Source organism: Balaenoptera ricei, chromosome 13 (genome assembly GCF_028023285.1).
Source record: "Balaenoptera ricei isolate mBalRic1 chromosome 13, mBalRic1.hap2, whole genome shotgun sequence".
Taxonomy (NCBI): domain Eukaryota; kingdom Metazoa; phylum Chordata; class Mammalia; order Artiodactyla; family Balaenopteridae; genus Balaenoptera; species Balaenoptera ricei.
In genome coordinates, this window is record NC_082651.1 from 43,786,359 (window position 1) to 43,808,192 (window position 21,834).

At 42.1% G+C, this 21,834-nt stretch overlaps 1 protein-coding gene across 1 annotated transcript in view; it reads right to left on the reverse strand.

Annotated features, from left to right (window-relative positions):
- Positions 1-20,779, reverse strand: part of ANTXR1 (ANTXR cell adhesion molecule 1) — a 242,165-nt gene extending 221,386 nt beyond the window's left edge. The window contains exon 1 of the mRNA XM_059943152.1: positions 20,305-20,779. Within this exon, the coding sequence (XP_059799135.1) occupies positions 20,305-20,456 (152 nt within the window). The 5' untranslated portion in view covers positions 20,457-20,779. The remainder of the gene's footprint in view (positions 1-20,304) is intronic.
- Between the last annotated feature and the right edge of the window lie 1,055 nt (positions 20,780-21,834).

Here is a 21,834-nt window from a genome sequence, read left to right on the forward strand (position 1 = left end):
GTTGGACGTCCCCAGGAGCAAGGGGCTTGCCTGACTGGTGCCATGGTCCTCTTCCTTGCCTCACCACCACCCAGTGACCACAGATGGACTCCTAACTCTGAACTCTTAACTACTCCAACCATGGGGGGTCTGGAAACTACCCACTAAGACTTGAACCAGACTCCTGCCCTTCTCTCATGGGGATAGATATGCTGGGTCTTTAATTTTGTTTGGACTTTCTGTTAAAACGTGCGTGTCTTACCCACACTTTGCCTTGTAAACTGATCTTCTGGTTTGGAATCTGATCTAGTAGCTACTCCCAGAATAATCAACCCAGGGTGGTGTGTCCATGTTCAGACCTTGGCTTCTTTTCAACCCTGAGGACATAAGTGGACTCCTGGTCATAGCCAGGAGAAGTAGGGTGTTGGTTGGGGAAGTGGCAGCTTATCTCCACCTTATAATGTGTAAAATATCTCATTTATCATGCCAACCTGTTTAAGAATTACTGATCTTAAAATCCCAGCTATGGAGCCCCAATGTTCTCTTTAGTAATGGCTCACCCAGCCATTGTTACTGAAGCCCCAGGGTGGAAATAAAAACTCCTTCCTAGCCCAAATATAAGTATTACTGGGAAAGATTCCATTGAACTCTGCTGTGGATTGTTTTGTCTTGTTTTTATTTTTTTTAATTGCTTTTAACACACAATTGCTGACTAACTATTGTCAAAGAGTTGAAATATACATGTTTTAGAAGTCAGTGGATGTGAAATGTCCCAGCTATTTGACTCAATTAAATCCTAACTCAAATGCAATTCTAGCCCCTGAAGATTTCCATGGGCCAACTGGGTATCAAGATGGTGTGGAGGATTCAGGCTCTTCTTGGGATTTCATGCCTTGGTTCCACAAGTATAAATCTCAGCAAAATTTGGTATTCAAGTAGCCTCCCAGGAACTCTGCTTCATTACAGCCCTACAGAGTTCTGTGCTTAAAGATTCACTCAATACACTCGGGTCCACTCAAAATCAGAGTCAACCCCACTACACACCACCTCCTGACTTGGCTTTGAGAAGGGCTCCCCAGACCATCAGGAGGCAAAGCCACCAGTCCCACGAGAAGGTAACTGCTGGGGGCAGCTCCAGAGCTCCTTAGCTATTTTTGTTTTTCTACGCCCTCTCCAGTGTCTGGAACATGATAAGAAGTCAATACATTTTGTGACAGTGCATTCACTGTGTGTTCCCAGTGAGGGGTTTTGCGTGAAACCTCGCATGGCCCTCAGATTATTGCTCAGTTATTTCCAAGGGTTTGATATGCAAAGAGTAAGAGCAAAATAAGAACACTGAGTCTCATTTTGATTTGTTTCTGAAACACATTCTTTTGTGTTTATGTGAGTTTCCAAACCTCCCTGTGGTTAAGCTCCTTAGAAAACACATGCTCTTTCCATTAACCACAGATACAACCAGTCAGAAAGAAGCAAGTGGGCCAAATTGAGTTAAAATTGTCCCCTCTCACCCTTTGCACGGGTTAGGGTAAAACGAAAGGGGAAAAAAGAGCTCGCAGTTGGAACCATCACCCAGGAATCTTTTAATTCTGGAAGAGCAGAGTCGCGGTAAGGGTGGAAATGATAAAACTGTCAGGTCCTGCTTTTCCTTAGCCCCACCCGGCTGAAGTCATTCATCTCCTCAGTGACCCCACCCAGGTCCCCAGCTAATCCTGGGAAGGTATGGCAGCCTCAGGCGCAACTAAGCAGGACCAGCAATTAGTTCTGGCCCCATGTTCATCTGTATCCCCCCATCTCACCGCCATCCCACTCCCCCACTTCTTCCCTGGCCCTCCTCTCCTGCCTCCTAGGCTCCCCTACACCCTAACTGGCTGGACCCCAAAACCCAGCCCAGACCTTCAGCCCTTGTCCTCCTATGATTGACTGGGGTCATGGCCAAGCCTCCCTCCTGCTCAGAAAGCTTGACCTCGACCCTTGCCTCCACTCCAATTTCGTCAGATACCAGTGCAGACCCAAACCAAGCCACTGAGCACTGTACTTTGAGTACACGGGCTACCCACTCTGCTCCTGTCTGCGTCTGGAGACCCCAGCCCCGCCGTACTGATGTGTGAGGAATTTCCCCTTTAGTCCATCTCACTGATGGCTACGACAACAATGACTTTCAAGCTGTGGAATGCAACCTATTAGTGATTTGGGAAATCAGTTTGGTGGGATGTTGCCAACAGTTAATAAAAATGAAATCGAATAGAAACATCAGATATATTGCATACCGTAGCAGAAAGTCATGCTACGTGAAACGTTTAGTCAACTATGTGTAAGTAACGCACATACACTGTGTTAAGATGTAAACTGTATTTTTCTTGTGAATGATCAAAAAGATATCAGAGCAAAACACGTACTCCTTTCACCTCCACCAATTTGCCTTCTCTAACGCGCGCGCGGCCGCACTCACGCACCAGGAAAAGCCTAGAGACATTTTCTCATATCAAGTATTGGTACTTTTGGTGCAAATTCAACACAAAACTGTTGTTGTTGCTGTTGTTACGAGAACAGAAAACTGGTTAGCTGTCCAAGAGGTATTTCCCATAACTGAAACGCACACTAAGATGTGATAAAGGAGGGCCACCAGTGCAATCAGTGGATGAACACCAGGTGACCATGACAAGACAAGGGATGGTACTGCGGCTGCCAGAAGACTCAGAGCCCCTCTTCACGTGCAGGCCACAAGGACACGATAAGCCCCCCTCAAACACAGAGCCATAGGAGTGAGAGAGGTGGGGACAGGGCAAGACTGAAAAGATTTACATTTACTGAGTGTTTAAATTCTTGCACTGGGCTAGGATTTCCCGTTTGGAAGAAAGGTGCCTCCTCTCCTCACTACACCTGCACCCAGCAGGAGGGTCTTTTGAAGATAAGCAAAGCAGCTTCAGGTTATTTTCTCTATACTAGAGTATAGTGAGCGTAAGTTTTTTTCTACCCTGAGACGGTGGCCACTGTAACTCACTCCCCGCTGTCATGATTATTAAACTCCCGGGAGCAAGGTATGAAGTGCTCGTTTTCTCACCCACACTCAGGATTAGCTCTTTCTCAAATATCTGTAAGTTTTATAAATGAAGATGAGTTTTCATTATAGCTTTTATTTGAATGTATTTAATAATAGGCCACAGATTTTTTTCATATTTACAATTTATTTGTCTTTCTTTGTTTTAAAACATGGTGGATCAGTTAGGACCAGCCACATAATGTGTAGGATCCAAAATGAAAACACAGGGCCTCTTGTTCAAAAATTATTAAGAATTTCAAGATGGCAACAGCAGAGCATTAAACTAAGGGCAGGACCTTTCTAAGTGCGGGTCCCTGGGTGACCACACAGGTCCCATGCCCACGAAGCTGACCCTGGCATCGGTATCCTTTGCCCATTTTCTATTGGGGTGCAAATGTTTTCTTAGACCAGGGGTCAGCATACTTTTTCTGTACAGGGCCAGATGGTAAATATTTTAGGCTCTGTGGGCCATATGGTCTCTGTGGCCACTACTCAACTCTGCTGTTGTAGCACAGAAGCAGCCATTGGCGGAACATGAACTAAATGACAACACAATTTTATTTAGAAAAACAGGCTGCAGGCCATAGTTTGCTAACCTCTGTCCTAGACAGTCACTTTCTTTCAGTCTTCCTCATGACAAGATAATATAAAAATCTATATTTCTTTTCCTGGTAGCTGAAGCTTTAGTGTACTTTCACTATTCATTTCCTGTTATTTATTGCTGAGAATGTGGACTGGAAAAGTTATGCCTTGGGATATATATGGAGGCATTCTTTGCTACCTAATAAATATTTCATGGGTATTTGAAATGAAAGCTTATTCTCTGTGGGACATAGAGTTCAAAATATATTTATTAATTCAATCCCATTAATTATTTTTCATATCCTCTATATCCTTTGAACACAAGTATTCAGAGAGATGTCTTTTCAGATTCTACTGAGAAAATAATTTGGTTTTCATCTTCAGCATTCAAAATAAATGTGTTATTTTAATACATTTCCTAAATATAAAAGCACTCTTGCATTCCTAGAATAAGTTTTTACTCTTTTACTGTAGTTTTAGTTATGTTTTAATGATATTTGATTTCAGATTTAAAGTTTTCATTCAAATTTGGTCAGAAGTTTTATATGTGTTATCTTTGGTAGATATTGATATCAGATATATGCTAGCTTCCTAAAATAAATTGGGGAACTTCATCTTTTCTATTTCCTGGAGAGTTAAACTTTATTGAAATTTTCTTTTCCTTGAAGATGTGATAGGACTTGCCATGAAACCATCTTGGTCCAAAACCAAAGGACCTACCCCCAAGGGCAAATCAGTCCCTCTCGAGTGTCTAGATTCTACTGAGGAGGTTGGGAGGAGGGGCAAAATCGCAAACACTGAACATTTCACCTAAAGGAATTTTTAAAAATCACCACACTGGACTCTTATTATCACTTTGGTTCAAAATTTAAGTATTTCCAGCCCTCCTACTACACAGTAGGTAGGCTTGGGATGAAGAGGAGGAGTTTGGGAGTTCGATAAAAGTAAACGACAGTTTTGGGGAGATATATGTGAATGTAATATGAGAAATTTTTTTCTATCCTGCATAAAAAATTTACTTTCACTTTCTCTTTTGAGAATCCATTCTTTAAGTTTTATATTTTGCTGTATAACCTCATTGATAACAGTATTGTGATTTATTAACTTTTCTGGGACCATAACTTCTGTTTCTGGTACACCATGTCTTTTTCATATCCTTTATTTCCAATACATTGTCCATTTTGATGTCAATATTTTCAAGTGATATTTTTCAATAAGGGTATGCGGGTGGTATATATTTTGAATTTTTATATGTCTTTGGAAACCTAGTAATGGAATTTAAATATCACATTTCACTCAAGACTTTATTGAGGTTTTTTGAGCATTTAATGTTGTAGACTAAAAAAAAAAAGTCTAATGCCACTCTGAGTTTTGGTTTTTTATTTTGTGGGAGATGAGATGCCTCTTATTTTCCTTTTTGGAAGAATGTAGACATTTCTGTGTACTCTTATATTTTAAATTTTTATTTAAGATTGTGTACATTTGGATCCTTTAAACATATTAATTAGGCTGAGTATTTGGTAAGTCCTCTAGATCTGAAGACTTCACTCTTTCTTCAGCTCAGGAAAATGGACTTTTATTATTGCATCTCTTATGTTCTCTTTTCCTAGAATTTATATTTATATATATGTTCCTAGCCTATATACATATATGTATATATGTTCCTAGCCTTTGTATTACTTATCTCTTGTCTCATAATTTTAATCTCTGTATTCTTTCTGCTTGAGTTCTGGAAAAAGTTTCTTAAACTGTCTTCTGATGAGCTGAATTTACTTTTGCAATATTCAATGTGGTGGTCATTGTTTCCAATGAACTTGAATATTCAGAAACAGCATATTTTCTCTCCAAAAGTTTCTTATTTTCAGCTGTTCCTTTCTCATGACAGACTGCTCTTATTTGTTGATGTAATATCTCAAAATTTACTGAAAATACTAATGAGACATATATTTGTTTAAATGGCTTTGATGGTCATTGCAACTTCTTTTATATAATCACTATTATATTTTAAAGTTTTTTTTAAGCCTTGATTCACTCTTTGGGTAATTTCTTGAAGAAAATTATCCCTACTCCCCTTTTTAGAAGAATCCATATGTATTTGAAAACGTCTTTCTGTTTTCTTCCCATGTAAGTGACATCTTGACAGGTGTAACATTTTAGATCATAACTTTATCCATCAAAGTTCTCCACCATTTAATGTTGCAGAACCTTTGTAGGTAACCTGTATCTTCTCCCATTCATAAAATTCTTTTGTGTTTGAAATTAAAAATTTTCACCAGGAAATGTTTAAGTATTCATCTCTTTTAATTAATTTTGATTATTACTTGATAAGCCTATTCAATCTGCATTTTCAGGTTTTTGTTCTTTAATCAGGAAAGTTCTCTTCTATCAAAGTTTTGAATGTTTCTTCTGGACTATTTTTTAGCAACCCAAATTATCTGATATATTGGATATCTATTTTTGTCATTCATTATGTATCATCTTCTCTCTCATCACTTCTGTATAACTCATTTCCTATTCAAAGTATGAGGATTTCTCAAACATGCCTTCATCCTTTATTTTCTTCATTGTCAGTTCTGCCCTTTACTGCTTCTGAGTTGACTTTATAACTTTACATTTTTCCATATTACTTTATAATTCTTTAACTGTTCTAGATCCCTTTTCTTCTCTTTTCATATTTTATCACCTGTTTCACAAATTTATTATTTAACTTCACTGAAATCATAACACATATGGTACTAAAACTGACGTCTTTTGCTGTTGAAAATTCTTTCCATAAACATGTTCTTCCACCTCAGGAATTTTGTTTTCACCACTTATTTTCAGTTGGTAAAATCTTGTAGGCCCTATTTTCATCTTTCAATATGGGAAGGTGTAACTGGGTCTCCTATTTGCTTCCCCAATACTACATATATATATATATATGTATATATGGCATTGTCTTCGCACTTATAAACTTCTCTAAGAACTTAATCTGGGGGAAGGGAGTTGGTCTTAATGGCTAAAGTAAGCTTATGTTATTGTTCCATCAATTAAGGGAGAGCAGGGAATGGAATAACTCATCACTTCTCACGAAGGAACCTAATCCTTGCAAGGTTTGTGGGTTTGTTTTGGACATGGTTACACCAATTCCAGCTTGCCATATGTCGGGTTTTTTGGCCTGGTGTCTACTCCAAGTTCACACTGTGCTCATTCCTGATCCCTGCTGCATCCACATAATCAAAGACAGAACTCTGCCATTTCCCTGGAAGCCCAGATCTACAGGGAGGATTCAGCAATACTGGACAGAATCACTGTCACGAAGATGCCTGGTGTTCACGCACTCTCTCTTTAGTGGCTTGGTTTCCCCTTTGACTGTCCAGCGCAGCTGCCTCTGAGTGATGCCGATGTACAAGGGCAGCAGGGCTCTACGGAGATGCCTCTCATCCCCCTTATGTCGCACTCTTTACTTCAAACTCACTTCCAGATTTGGGATTGTTCTTGGGGTTCCTCCATAATCTTCTTCTACATGTTTTTTTAACTTGGCAACAGAGTTGAAAGTAGACCCCGGCTGACCTCCTTCAAACTCAACCCATCTGCTTTGTTTCTACTGGAATTTCTTACAAGTGTATTTCATGTCAGCGTTGCTGTCCTCAGTGGTTGGACCTGATGCAGGCTTCCCCCAGATGCCTACTTAAGACTTTCTCTTTTGGGGGATGGGGCAGTTTTAGATGATGGTGGTAGAGGCAGTGAGAAGCTAACTGTCCATGTCCAGCTTCTTTCTCAGAAGTCATCAACAAACTTTCTTTCCTTTCTCATCTCAGAGTAAGCCCTGCAGCTCATTAAATCTTGATTTCTGCATTTATGGTGCCCTGAAACAGCACTTCCAAAAGTCACCAGTGCCTTTATTTCTGCTAAAGCATAGGACCTTTCTCAGTTCTTTCTTGCTGGGTGTATTTGTAGTATGCATAAATACAACAGAGAATATGTATTGATTCAGCAAAATGGTTTTTAATGCCTGGTAAGTCCTTTAGGACCTATAAAGATTAGTAATTACACCACGACATGTATTGAGTACTTACTAAGCAACAGGTATTGTGCTGAGCACTAGACATTCATTGCCATTTAATAATAATAGCTAGCACTTAATGAACACTTCTTATGTGTGCATAGGACTCAGCTCTGAGCACAACAACCCTATGTGATAATACTATTAGCTCCCTTGTCACAGGTGAGGAAACTGAGTTCACAAAGAGATTAAGTGACTTGCTTAAGGACACACAGCTAGTTAAGTGGTAGGATTGGGATTCAAATTCTAACCCTAGAGTCTACGCTCTTAGTCCAAACACTACTCTCCTACGTCTCTTTCCTGGTGTTGAAACCTGTGCTCTTAACACATGAGCAACACTGCCTCCCCGTGGACGGGTCAGGAAAGACACAATTCCAATTCATAGCGTTAAATGTTTAGTTAGGGACAAGTACTGGAGAAGTTCCACAAATTGTTATGGGAATTTGGGAGTGGGGATGCCAGGGACAGCTTAAAATCGGGGTACCTGAATGGAATCAGGAGTCCCTAACTGGTTGCCCAATTTAATGGGATAAGGTGTACAAGGGGATTCACCCATTTGGCCTTCAACCCTCTCCTCTTGTTCCTTTGAAAGTGTCTTTTATGACGGTCAATAATCAGGATGACCACATAATTTAAAATCCAAACTGAAACACTTTCAAGAGTAAACTAGGAAGCCACTAATAATTACATTGGGAGACTTCCCTTGTGGTCCAGTGGTAAAGAATACGCCTTCTAATGCAGGGGACTGGGTTCGATCCCTGGTCAGGGAACTAAGATCCCACATGCCATGGAGCAACTAAGTCTGTGCACCACAACTACAGAGCTCGTGGGCCATAACTAGAGAGTCCACATGCCGCAAACTACAGAGACCATGCGCCCTGGAGCCTGCGCGCCACAACTAGAGAAGAGAAAACCCGCACACCACAACTAGAGAGAAGCCTACGCACCACAACGAAAGATCTCGCATGCCTCAACGAAGATCCCGTGTGCCACAACTAAGACCCGATGTAGCCAAAAATAAAATAAATAAATAAAAAATAAATCTTAAAAAAAATAATTATATTGGGACAAGCACAGTCCAGGAATGTACTGGGTCATCCATTTATTTATGGTTAGATTATGGCTGTCCAATGGTATCTTGTATTTCCTTTTACCTTATATTGCTTATTATTGTGACTGGTGTATAGTTACAGTTAGGATAATTCATTTTTCTCTTCTTTGTTATATAACTTCCATAAACCTGGTATTTGCATTATCTTTTATGTAAGGAATGATGACTATAATTCTGAACATAATCTTTTGACAAAAGGTATTGGGAAGGCCGTGTTCTAGGTGGTTCCTACAGGAATGAGCTGTATATGGTTGAGCAGCAGGGTTTGAGGAAAAGAAGATAAGGCCCCTGAATGAGACTTCAGAGGACACACACTAAGGGTTTTCTTCTCCATCTTTTGATAATGGACCTCTCTGCTGCTTATCATGTGCTATGAGTTGTTATGGGGTTGAGGGATCCTGAACAAGGAACGGATTTTGAATAAAGATGAGATGTAAAGAGATGACTGTTCTTAATTTTCTGTACCACAGGGAGCCCACAACTAGTGAGGGGAGGGGACCAAGTGCCAGTCATCATCTCAAAGGATAAGAGGGCATCACCTATATAAAGATGGAAATGGTGATAAAGGGCATTACAGCTAAAGGCAAGAAAGAGCATGGGTTAGTTCAGGGAACTGCACAGCACAGTTTTCCTGGACATTGCAAGGGTCTGAGGTGTGGTAGGAGATGAAGCTAAGGGAAACACATAGTGGCCGGAGCAATAAGCCTCTTGGATACCTCGCTAAGGAGTTTACATTTTATACTGAAAGAATTTTGGAAGTGTTTAGAGGTTGAAGGGTTGGGGGAGATGATGTCAAGATTAAATCTGTGTTCTAAAAAGATCAATTTGGTACCAGTGTCGAGAGTATAGGGTAGGGGGAAAGGTAAAAAAAAAAAAAAAAAAGGAGGTAAAGAGACCAATGTAGAGAACATTTCAGAGAACTGGGTGGGAAATGGCCTGAACTAAGGTAATGGCAGAGATGTGGGAGCAGATACTGTCAGGCCTTAGAGTATGAGAAAGACTCTCAGATCTTTGACTTAAGTGGTTGGATTTATGGTGATGTTGTTCACCAAGACTAGGAACAGAGATGGATTTTAGGGGAAAAACATCTAGTTGGTCACCCCTCCACTGAAATTCTCTCTCTCCTTGCCTCAGTGGTAAGAGTTCTTTCCTGTTTCTCCTCCAACTGTTCGGGTAACTTCTCTCAGCTCTGGTTAGTGGAGTTTCTTCTTTGGCCCAGACATTCCTGTTGGCAATTCCTCTAGATTGGACCCTGGCCATTTTCTTCATTAAACTCCACCTCTTCTTGACAATTTTTAATCCTGATGTTATCTTGATATTATCTCCATATTATTTATTATCCCTCCATATTTTCAACTACCACCCTTGGGCTAACAACACTCAAGTCTTTATTTTCAGTTCCCAAGGTATAAATCCAACTGCCTACTCAACACCTTCACCCAAATGTCCCACATGTTCAGACTCAATTCGTCCACACCAAACTCCTTTTTCCTTCTGAAACCTACTCCTTCCCCTCACAACTCTTTCCTCTCCCATTCACTCACAGCCAACCGTTCATCAAGTCCTGATGCTCCACCCTACAAAGGTACTCAATTTCTTTTGTTCTTTTTTCCCCAATCCTCTGACATAATCCCATAACCTACTGCTGATATGAAAAACCCCACTCTTTCCAGATTCTTTTCCTGTCACTCTCTCTGTCATGTTTATATCACAAAGAGTATGTGCCACTTTGCTTTCTTGTATTGCCCCTTTGTCATCAATTTTTTTTTTTTTTTTAACTTTGTCACCTGTCAAAATCCTGCTCAACATTCAAGGTCTGGATCCAAAGTTACCGTCTCTAGGAAGTCTCCTAAGCCTCTCTTATCTTAACCAAAATTCATTATTTCACCAAGTCTGTTTTCCTAGCCCTTTGCTTCTTCTACTAGACTGTGAAATCCTTGAGAGCCAGGGACATGTCATAGGCATTTTGTAATAAGATAAATTTAGCAAAGTTTGATAAATACTGAATTGAATTGATGTATTCCTTACCCTAGCCAGGCAGTCCTGCTTATAATCTAAGGAGGTGTCTTTTGTTAGAGGACCACATCCTTTTTCCCTAGGGGTAATTACCACCATTACCACCACCACCACCACCACACCATCAATACCACCACCATCACCATCAGCACTACCATCATAGTCATCACTGCCACCATCACCACCACCATCAATATCACCACCTTCACCATCACCATCACCATTACCATCACACCATCAATACCACCACCATCACCATCAGCACTACCATCATAGTCATCACCACCACCATCACCACCACCAATACCACCATCACCACCACCATCAATATCACCACCATCACCATCATCACTACCACCACACCATCAATACCACACCATCACCATCACCACTACCACCACACCATCAATACCACCATCAATACCACCACCATCACCATCACCACTACCATCACCACCACCACTACTGTCACCACCACAACCACCATCATCATCATCATCTTGGGCACTCAAATACCAAATGCTTCATTAAAGGTTTTAATCTAATATTATTTATTCTGTAGGACACTTCTGCAAGGCAGAAATTTTAATGCCTGTTTTATTAATGAGAAGACCGAGGTTCAGAAAGGCTAAATAATTTGCTCAAGGTTGTACAGCTTGGTGAAAGGTTGAGCTGGTATCTGAAGCCAGAGATGCCTGATTCCAAAGTCAGCTCTCTTAACCCCTGTGCTTGAGCTCAGTTCATTCCCATGAGGCACTGGGTCACATTTCATGCCAGGAGTCTTGAAAGAAAGGGAACAAAGGACTGTCCTAGCAAACACCATGGCCTCCATGTGTTTGCACACACGGCAGGACCTGCCAACAACGGAGGGCAAAGCATGGCCTATCTGTGACCTTGGCTCTTCCTTCTCCATATCATGTTGGGCTTCCCCTACCGCCATCTAAAATAAGAACTCTGCTTGGCATCCAGTTCTCAGGCATCTGCTGCCTCAGCTACATCCTCATGATAGAGGAACAAGGCCATCATTATGGGACAGCTTTTCTTGTCTTCCTGTTCACTTTCATGATTTATTGTGGGAGGGACAAGACGCACATCACAATCACCTGGGAAGCTTTTCCAAAATATACACGCCTGCCCCAGGCCCCTGAGGTTCTGATCTGGCCCCTGGTTGAGAACCACTGGTTTAGCACATTCATTTCCAAGGTCAGCAATTCTCACTGGTCCTCTTATAACTGAAGACTCCCTCATTCTTCCTCCAGACAAATGCTCTTCCTGCTCAGATGTAGTCCTACCATGCTTGGAATTGGCTTCACTGGCATGCCTTGATCTACTCTGCTTTCTTTCAGTCAGGGGTTCTCAACCAGGGTGGTACCATCTCACAGGAAAGCATTTAGAGATAAATGTAGAGGCATTTATTTCTTGGGTATCACAACAACTGGGAAGACTAGTAGCATTTACAAAGGAAGGATCAGAAATGCTAAGCATCCTACAGTCCCTCACGGTGAAAAACTGTCCCACTGAAAATGGCAATTGACACCCCTACTGAGAAACACATTTGGCTGGAACCCAGATACTCTTGATTCAAGGTCTGAATTAGCCTCTGCAATGAAGAGCATCCTCTCGGCCTGGCTGCCGCTGTGCTCCAGGGGCCGCTCTCCCCTCACAGTCTTTCAAATTCCCTCACAGTCCACACACTATGGACAAAGGGATTCTTAGCTTTCAAATATATTTGTGTAATACTTAGCTATCAAGGAAGCATGTCTCATCTTCCTTTCTGCTTTCCATTTAATCGAATTTAATCCCCTGCTCATGGCACTGAATGTTTCATCTAAAGAATGGGAGCAATGGGAAAGGGAGGGAAAAAGCAAGGGGCCATCGCTGCCTCATGGGTGGATTTGAGCTGTCATGTCTGATCGTAATTCCAGGTTGATGAATCCATCTAAAACGCGGCTCAACACTGACTCTGTACCAGATGCCTTACCTCTTTATCCTCTCCCAGGGACTACTCCTTTCTTGCTTACTCAGGCAAAAGCAGTGTGTAATTAAAGTTTTGTAGCAGAGACTTTTAATGCCCACCCATATCTGGCTTTCCTCTCCTTTTAGACACACAGGAGGATGACTTTTTTTTTTTAATTTATTTATTTATTTTTGGCTGTGTTGGGTCTTTGTTGCTGCACGCAGGCTTTCTCTAGTTGCGGTGAGCAGGGGCTACTCTTCTGTGCGGTGCATGGGCTTCTCATCCTGCTGGCTTCTCTTGTTGTGGAGCACGGGCTCTAGGCAGGCGGGCTTCAGTAGTTGTGGCTCGTGGGCTCTAGAGCGCAGGCTCATTAGTTGTGGCACATGGACTTAGTTGCTCTGCGGCATGTGGGATATTCCTGGAGCAGGGATTGAACCAGTGTCCCCTGCATTGGCAGGCGAATTCTTTACCACTGAGCCACCAGGGAAGTCCCAGGATGATGTTTTTTCACCCTCTTTAGGGTGAAGCCACGTGACCAGTTCTGACAGATGGGTGGTGAGTGGAAAGATGCATGTCATTTCACACATCTACAGAGTTGAATTTCCCTTTTCCATCAGATCCAATCTGAACAAGCTATTAATTTACTGGCAGTGCTCCAGCTGGAGACTCTCCAGCATTTCCTTCCTTTGCAGCCGTGATGGTGGAAGCTGGTGTTAAGGAATCTCCACCAGCCTAGCCCTCAGATAACTACCCTGAGCAGAGCCCCTGTTGACCCTCACCAGACGTGGAGCAGAGGCAGAGATTACAAAGGTTTATACCTTTGTTGTTTTGTGTCACTGACAGTTGGGGGATTGTTTGTTACCACGGCATAACCTAACCTACCCTGACTGATTCAATGTTCTCTTGCATGTTTAGATTCTTTTCATCTTTGTGCATAGATCATGAGTCAGAGAGGCCTGGGTTTGAAGCTGAGTTCACCACTTACACTGACATTGGCTAACCTTGTTAAACCTGTTTCCTCATGTGTCCAACGGTGATCATGACTGTGCTGGCCTTACGTGGTTGCGAAGGAGATAACTAAATGGGATCATACAGGCAAAGTGCTTACGCAGTGCATGACAAGGGCTCAGAAAACCTTATTATTTCTTCTCCTTATTGATCTAAAATTGACTTTACCTGCCCCCCTGTCCCAAATCCTCACTGGAACCTTTAGCTTTGACTGCCTGGAGTCCTTCTAATGTCCTTCTACATAAAAAGCAAATAGTCTGGGACTGCTTCCTGCTTCTCTTCCATTCCTTACGGCATCCAGAATAGGACATTGTTTGCAAAAGGCATTGTCATCTATGCTTTTAATGGAGCACACACTTGTGACTGGAATTGAGAACATATTTACGCCAAATGAATGAAAGACTCAGCTCTTCCAAATGGAAGAAATCTAATTACTATTTTCAGTACAAACCTGGCATGTCTGGGAAACATGTTAGGAAATATCCAAGTACCCACTTTGTCTTTTGTTGCCCAATAATCACTGGGAGAGGTGAAATCTAGGCTCTTGGCCACACAACAAAATTAGACACACGTTCTAAATTAGCATAAAGCAAATCCCATTTGCATTTTTGTGACAGCCAAGTCTCACTAAGGGATGGCAGAGTTTGTTCCTGGACCACTGGGAGTCCTTCAGCATTGAAGATAGTTGCAGGTTATTTTAGGACAGGTGCCTTCCTCCAGCACTCCAGGATTCTATTCTCAGATTGACACTGAGTTTTATCAGGTCTCCACAGCTAAGGAAACTAGAAGCAATTACTTGGCTGACTCAGACAGAAACACAAAACAAAATAAAGAGCTTTGCCTTATTTATTTTTATTTTGAACCATAAGCCAAACCTTCCAATTTGCAGGTAGTTCTACTAACTATTACCTGACCTGATAAGTCCTCTCCAAATCTGGAACTTAATCGGAGGAACACTGAAAACCAGCCATAGAATTCCATCTCAATACAAAAAAAAAAAAAAAAAAAAAGACATTCCTGGCTCCTGAAAAACTTTTTTTCCCTGATGCCTCTTAGAATTATTATTGTAGCATTTTCAAGGTACCTTCTAATGGACTCTGTTTTCCTTACTGAGAGTCAAGTTTGCATTTTTGTTACTGGAAGACTTCTTCCAAAGCATTTCTGAAAAAAGCTACGTCTTTGTGTTTTAACACATCTACAGAGATGAATTTCCCTTTTCCATCAGACTCAATTTGAACAAATTATTAATTCCTTGGATCTTTGAGTGCATTATAATCAGATGTCCTTAGAGTCCTATCCATCAGTTAAGCCCCAGACCTCTGAAGCATCTCTGTGGGCTGCATAGGGTTGGAGTCCTTGATACTTTCAATCAGCTACAACTGATTTAACAGCAGAGCAGTAGCTCCTCAATTAAGTAAACTTAACTGCCTTATATACCATCATTTCCTGAAACTCTGATGCAGGGGTTTTTAATTCCTGGAATCTACCCAGGCGTATTGCCATGTGCTTCTCATTATGACCCATCTGCCCAGGGCAGTGATGAGTGGAAAGAGCTGGGCTGAGAGTCAGGAGCAGACATCGTCTCAGCTCTGTCATTATCTAATCCTAGGTCCTTCCGCAGGTCACTTAATCCGGTGGGTTGACAAAGATTGAACAGTTTTCTCATCTGTAAATTAGAGACAGTAGCACTTGCCCTAGCGACCAAGCAAGGTTGTCTTTGGGGCATTTGTGAGATGGCGTAAGTGCTGGGAGACTTTAGTTTCGACTCTCAAGATTTCTTTTGAAAGTTAATAGTTGGGAACCCAGAAGGAGGTGAGGTTCCCAGTCTAACATTATAAAAATCTGTTTAATGACCGTGTCCCTGGAGTGTAACACATAGGAATGGTCCTACAGATCATCACCACGTGGGACCATCCAATTGTGGATGCTAGGGTGGATCTGGGTGAATGGCAAGACAGGGTCCCCTTGTACGGGGAAAAGAGAAAGAGAAAATTGGTGTTGAACAAAAAGGAAGTCATGGAGGAAGGAGCTGGGGGGTCTAATGGGGAAGGAACACATGGTGAGCCTGTAGAGGGCCTCTGCAGATGTAAGGATTTATTGGGTGACAGGCTGTGGCTTTGGGAAGTCCTAGAAATCAACTATTCAGGGCTTCCTGCCATCCTCCAGCCCACCATCTCCTCCACTCCTGCCCCATCCCACCATTCTGTTTTTGAAGTCTGTAGGGCACACATGAATACAGCCAGCACTTCCCCAGACTCACGATGGAGAATCCACTGTTTCCATTTAGGTGACTAATAGCTCTCCATAAAATAGACCAATGTGTGATACATAAATATCTAGTGTAATAACAGAAGAGCCTTGCAAGAGGGGAAAGGTACATTCATGTCTGGGGGTTGGTCAACCGGGTGCATTAATCTTAGAGGACCCCCTGGAAGACTTAAGAAGGCCAGCTGCTCCTTGACTGTTTTCCTCTGGACAGAGCCCTTCTAAATCTGACTTTTCAAATCCCTGATTGAATTCCCAGCAGTCTACTTTTCCTGACTGTAACCAGAAAAGCATGCTCGAATGAACATGAAATTCCATCATATAAAGCCTTGTGAAGCCCAGTCTGCCAGCCCTGTCGCCAAAGCCACTAATAATGCCCTATTGTGTTACTGTGGTAGTCTAGGTTATCATTATGAAGTCTTTGCTTCTGGTTGAGAAAACATGACGTTCCATTAAATGTATAATCTGGGTTTCTTCCAGGCCAGAGACGCATCCTGCTTAAAGTTGAAATAAGCTGAGATTTAATGTCACAGAAAAGAAGAGAACCATTCGCTGGGAAAAAAAGGAGTTGAGGGGTTGGGAGAAGAATGGTGAATTCAGTGCCTTGTGAGCCGTTGGTTTCAGCCTGTAGACAGTGTGTTGACGGACAGAGGATCTTAGAAGCCCAAGGAAAAAACGCATCAGAATTCTTTCCCTTTGCACGCTGCTGCGGCAGTTGGGTGCTGGACAGCACTGTTTGGGGAGGTTCTTTCTAGGACGGAAGACCATGTCTTTAGGGACCAGCCAGGGCACTGTTTGCTGTCACTGCCTTTTGGTCCATCCTCCAGCTCTGGGCTCCACAATCCCATAAATTAGCCTGAACCGAGATGGCAAGCTGGAGGTGCACACGCTTATCGTACCAAGCTCTAGCAAGTTTCTCATTCAGCACAAAAATATCCCTCTCTTCAAGCAATAGGACAACCAAAGGAAGTCAGAGAAGTCCACCTCCATGTAAAGGTAGGTACTTGTAAAGGTCTCCCCACCATTTTTTTCCTGGAACATTTTTGGGTCCCCAACATACTGCCAAGGATCCCATGGTGCATTTAGAAATGTACTCCAGGATTTAACATGAAAGAGGCAGTATCCTCTATAATCGTGAGGGGCTTGGAGCTCGGCAGGCTGGTTAGAGAACCTCCTCACACTTGAAGTGAGTTTTTAAAAACTCAGGATAACTTATTTTGGTTGAATATAAAAGTAATATATGTTCATTGCAGAAAAATGTGAAGATTCAGAAAAGTGTAAAAAAAGAATTTAAAAATCCTACTTTCTACAGACAAATACTATTACATATTGGGTAGACATATACATGTGTGTGTTTATATTTTTAGAAAGGTAGAATCACAGTGTATAATGTTTGGTAATTGTATTTTCACCTAAGAGGATATTATGAGCATTAAGTATTTCTCCTAAAAGTATCTTACAAGCATGCATAACATGCGTACTCAATATCATGCATGTATCATGTCTTATTAAATCCTCTGTTGTTAGACATTTACGTAATTTTCAGCTTTATTATCATAAACAGCACTGCCATGAACATACATATAGGCACTTCTTTCTGACTACTTGGGATTTTTCCTTTGATACATGTTGCTAAATTATCTTCTTGTCTGTGCTATCCAATACAGTAGCCACATGTGGCTATTTAAATTTAAATTAATTAAACTTAAATAAAATAGAAAGTTCATTTCTTCAGTCCCACTAGGAACAATTCAGGTGTCAATAGCCACATAGGACTAGTGGCTACCATATTGGAAAGCACAGATAGAGAACATTCCATCATCACAGAAAGTTCTACTGGACAGCACAAGTCTAGAAAGACCAAACAAATTTATATTTTCGTTAGTAAGATATGACAATGGCCCTCCCTCCCACAAGCTGGACTATACTGAATATTATAATTCTTTAAAAATCTCTGCCAACTTAATAAAAATTACATCTTGTTTGATTTTTTCATTTATTTGATTACTAGGGAAGTTGAACTTTTTGTTTATTGACTTTCACATGTTTTTTGTGAATTATTTATATAGTAAGCCTGTTTTCTATTGGGATGATCTTTTTAAAACTGCTTATTATATATTAAGGTTACTCTACAGAGGTGAATTTATGTTGCAAAAGTTTTTGTAACTTGTTATCTTTTATTTATGGCATTTTTCATTTATAGACATGTAAGATTTTAATATATTTAAATCTTTTTGTAGTTTTCTTTATTATTTCTACTCTGTTTTTAAAGCTCTAAATCTAAGATTACAGTAATACTCATCTACATTTTCTTCTAATTCTTTCAACACTGCAATTTTAAAATGAAATGTTTAACATTTAAATTTTCAAACCTCTTGGAATTTATTTTTGTGTGTGTGGTAAAGTATAAATCTAACCTTTTTCTTTTCCCATGTTACCAACCATTTGTTCAAGAACCATTTTTAAAAATAATGAATTCATTCTCCACTGATTTGAACTTGCACTGAATGGAAGAACATGTCCTTGGATCTATTTCTAGATTTTCTATTATGTAGACCTATTCTTTGGCCTTTACCATCCTGTTTTTTAATTAATTTGCCTCACAATACACTTTACTATTTGGAGGTATAAGTATTTCTTCATTATTCTTTTCCCCAAATGTTTTAGCTCTTATTACCTGTTTTTTTTTTTTCCTCTAAGATAAACCTAGAATCATTTTGCTAAATTCTTCTCACCACCAAAATAAATTTTTTCAGAATTTGGATTTTACAGTTTAATTCATATTATAAATTAATTTGGAAAGAGTTGATATCTCTGCAGTGTGGAGTTATTCCATTCAGAGACATGATGATTCTGTCCATTTTTTCAAATCTGCCTGTATGTTCTTCTGAACTGGCTTTTTTTTTTTTTTTTTTTTTTTAAAGGACAATGATAGGCATCACTGACTGTTTTCAGACACAGTCTCTGAATCTGTGAGCTGGTGCTCCCAGCCGCTAGAAGTAAGAAAAGACATTCCATTTCTTAGCATTGAAGTATATTTTCGGTATCCACCTTCTCATAAATCTCCAAGAAAGAGATCTCCCTTTTCATCCAAAGAATCTGGAGTTCAAAACAGCCTTTACGGAAAAAATCAAACTCCAGGGGCAACTGCAAAGCACATTTAGTGTCTAGCTGGCCAGCTTATTTTGCAGGACTCTTTTTCCAACTCGCAAATACTTTCCAGTCTGTGAAATTAATCTCCCCACCACTGTAACAGCAAGCGCCCGTCCTAGCAGTGGGGAGCACACCAGCGTTAGCACGGATCTCCTCTGAGGGGCTTTTTTATTGTTAAAGCTGCTTTTTAGTAGATAGCATGAAACTTCCTTGAATGACTGTGGCTTGGCAAATCTAAGGGGGATTGGTCAGAGTTCAGCTCTCCCTTGAACGGTCCTGAAGCCTCATCCGTTTTCGCAAGGAAACCAGGGCTCCTGCACCTCCCTGGTAGCCCACCAGTCAAATCACAAGAACTTGAATTCGCCTACATCAGGGTTTCTCAAGCCGAGAGGGAGGAAGAATATACCCGCAGGGGACTTTTGGCAACGTCTAGAGACATTTTTGCTTGTCACCGTGGAGAGACGGTGGAGGCAGCGCGGGTTGGGGGGCAGGGGTGCAGGGGAGATTCTGGAGGGGGGTAGTACCGGCATCTAGTGGGTAGAGGCTCAACACCCTGCAAGGCACAGGACGTCCCCACGACAAAGAATTCCCCAGCCTCAAACTCGGTGGTGCCGAGGTGGAGAAATCCGCCTTATATTTTCACTAACTTCCCAGTCAGCCTACATTCTATCATTAGAAACAAAGGTAAAGCAATACGTAGGACAGAGTTTTTAAACAAGAGACGATTGACCTTTAAAAGCCCACGCCTCTTACTTTACACGTGCCTGAAAGTTCTGCCTCTCGTAAGCAAGCTTTTCTCACCAAGGTTCCTAAAGCAAATGGAAAGGGTTCACGGAAACGTAGTAGGTCAACAGCATCCTTACACTCCCATCCTCAGACTCACGCGCCTCGGTCAAGGGAAAGCAAGGCAGAGAAGAATTTGTCCCGAGAACAAGCAGCGACGCCTGCCCCGCCGGCTCGGGCAGCTGCGAGGGAGGCGGAGGCGCGCCCCGTCCACAAAGGCGCAGCGCTGGGGCCACCGCCGCCTCCCGCGGCCCCTCTTGGTCCCCGGAGATGCGTGCCTGTCCCAAAGCCACACTGCCAAGGAGCCTAGCCCGGGGAGAAAGCATCACCAGCTTAAACTAGGGTGGAAAACTCAGGGCACTTACTTGTCCAAAATGAAGTACAGGTCAAATCCCCCGTAGCAGGCTGGACCCCCTTCCTCCCTGCGTCCCCCTTGCCCGGCGCAGATGAGCACAAAAGTGGCCAAAGAGAGACACTTGAAGCCAATGCCCAGGGCTTTCTGCTCCACGGTGGCCATGACCTGCAGCCCAGGGAGAGGGTAGGGTCCTCTCCTTCCCACGCTCCTCGAACTCGCCAGGACCCTCAAGGGCGCGCCATCCGAGGGGCTCTCCTCTCGGGCCTTTTATTCCCCCTCGCTCTCCCGAAACTCCCCGGAAGCAATTGTCTGGAGGAGTTCAAGGTTTTCCTTCTGGTTTCCGCTAAGATTCTGTTTCTAGGTTTCAGGTTTCAAGAATCCCAACGCTGTAGTCCGCTTTTTTAAAGGGGCTGTTTTTGACTCGGGCCGGCAGGCCGCTCCGGAGGCAGCGCTGAGGTTTTGCAATTGAAGCAGTTCCTTGCTGATGGTTCTTTGTCCCAGATTTTAAATATTATGGGGTGGGTTTTCAAATTGTTCTGGATTGGGGGAGTGCTTTGCCTTTTCTCCCTCCTCTCTACCCACCCCCCCTTTCTTATTTTGATGCGGGAAGAAAGTTCAAAGGGTGCCACCTTGTGGCCAAGGACGGCAAAGCACTCTTCCGCGTTCAAGGGAGCGTGGGTGTGCACGTTTTCTTATTCCTTTTTCTCACGCATCTTCCCTTTCATTCTGCATTACCTCTTCCCCATTTCTACTTCTTTCTCACTCGCTAGCCTTTTTATCCTTCCCCTTTCCTTTCCTGTCCTACGTCCGCTAATAAGGTCACTGTAAATGTTTGATGAGAACTTATTCCAAGCACTATGGCTCCGACCCCAGGCTGGGACCTTTGCAAACAAGACATTGAGCAAATGAGCAGAGAAGAACGGGCCTTTGTGATCTGAATCATCCAAGTGACCTTACTATACACTTAGCGCAGATCATAAAAGAGACTGTTGGGATGCGGTCATGTGGCTGAAAGCAAAAACAGTCCCACACAGAAAGCTGTTCCTGCCTGGAACAGCTGAGTATGCTAGATTGTCTTCATCTCCAGATTTTAGAGATTCTGTGATAAGTTCTTTTCAGCCTGTGAACTTTGACTTTTTTCGCCCAATCTTTGATTTAGGACAGAGGAAGTAAACAGCTTACAAGAGAGTGAACCTTCCAAGAAGTTTGGGACTGGCAGGGAAGCCCTGTGCAAGCATTTCTGCAGTGAGGGATCCTCTTTAGAGTGGGCTCTGAGCCCCCGTTCCCAGCCAGAACTCAGTTTTAGCTTCATACGTCTTCCACTCTGGGAATCCTCAATACACACTCTTGCTCCATTTTTCAGGATTATTTCTCCAGACACTCATCCTCCCCTCTGCTTGAGAGTCTCTAAATTTTGGAGATTCATAATGCATTGCACTAGCTTGCCTCCCAAATGATCCCTAATATTCCTCATCTCCCGGTATTCACACCTCCCCTTCCACACTGAATGAGACTGATCTGTGTGTCATTAATAAGATAC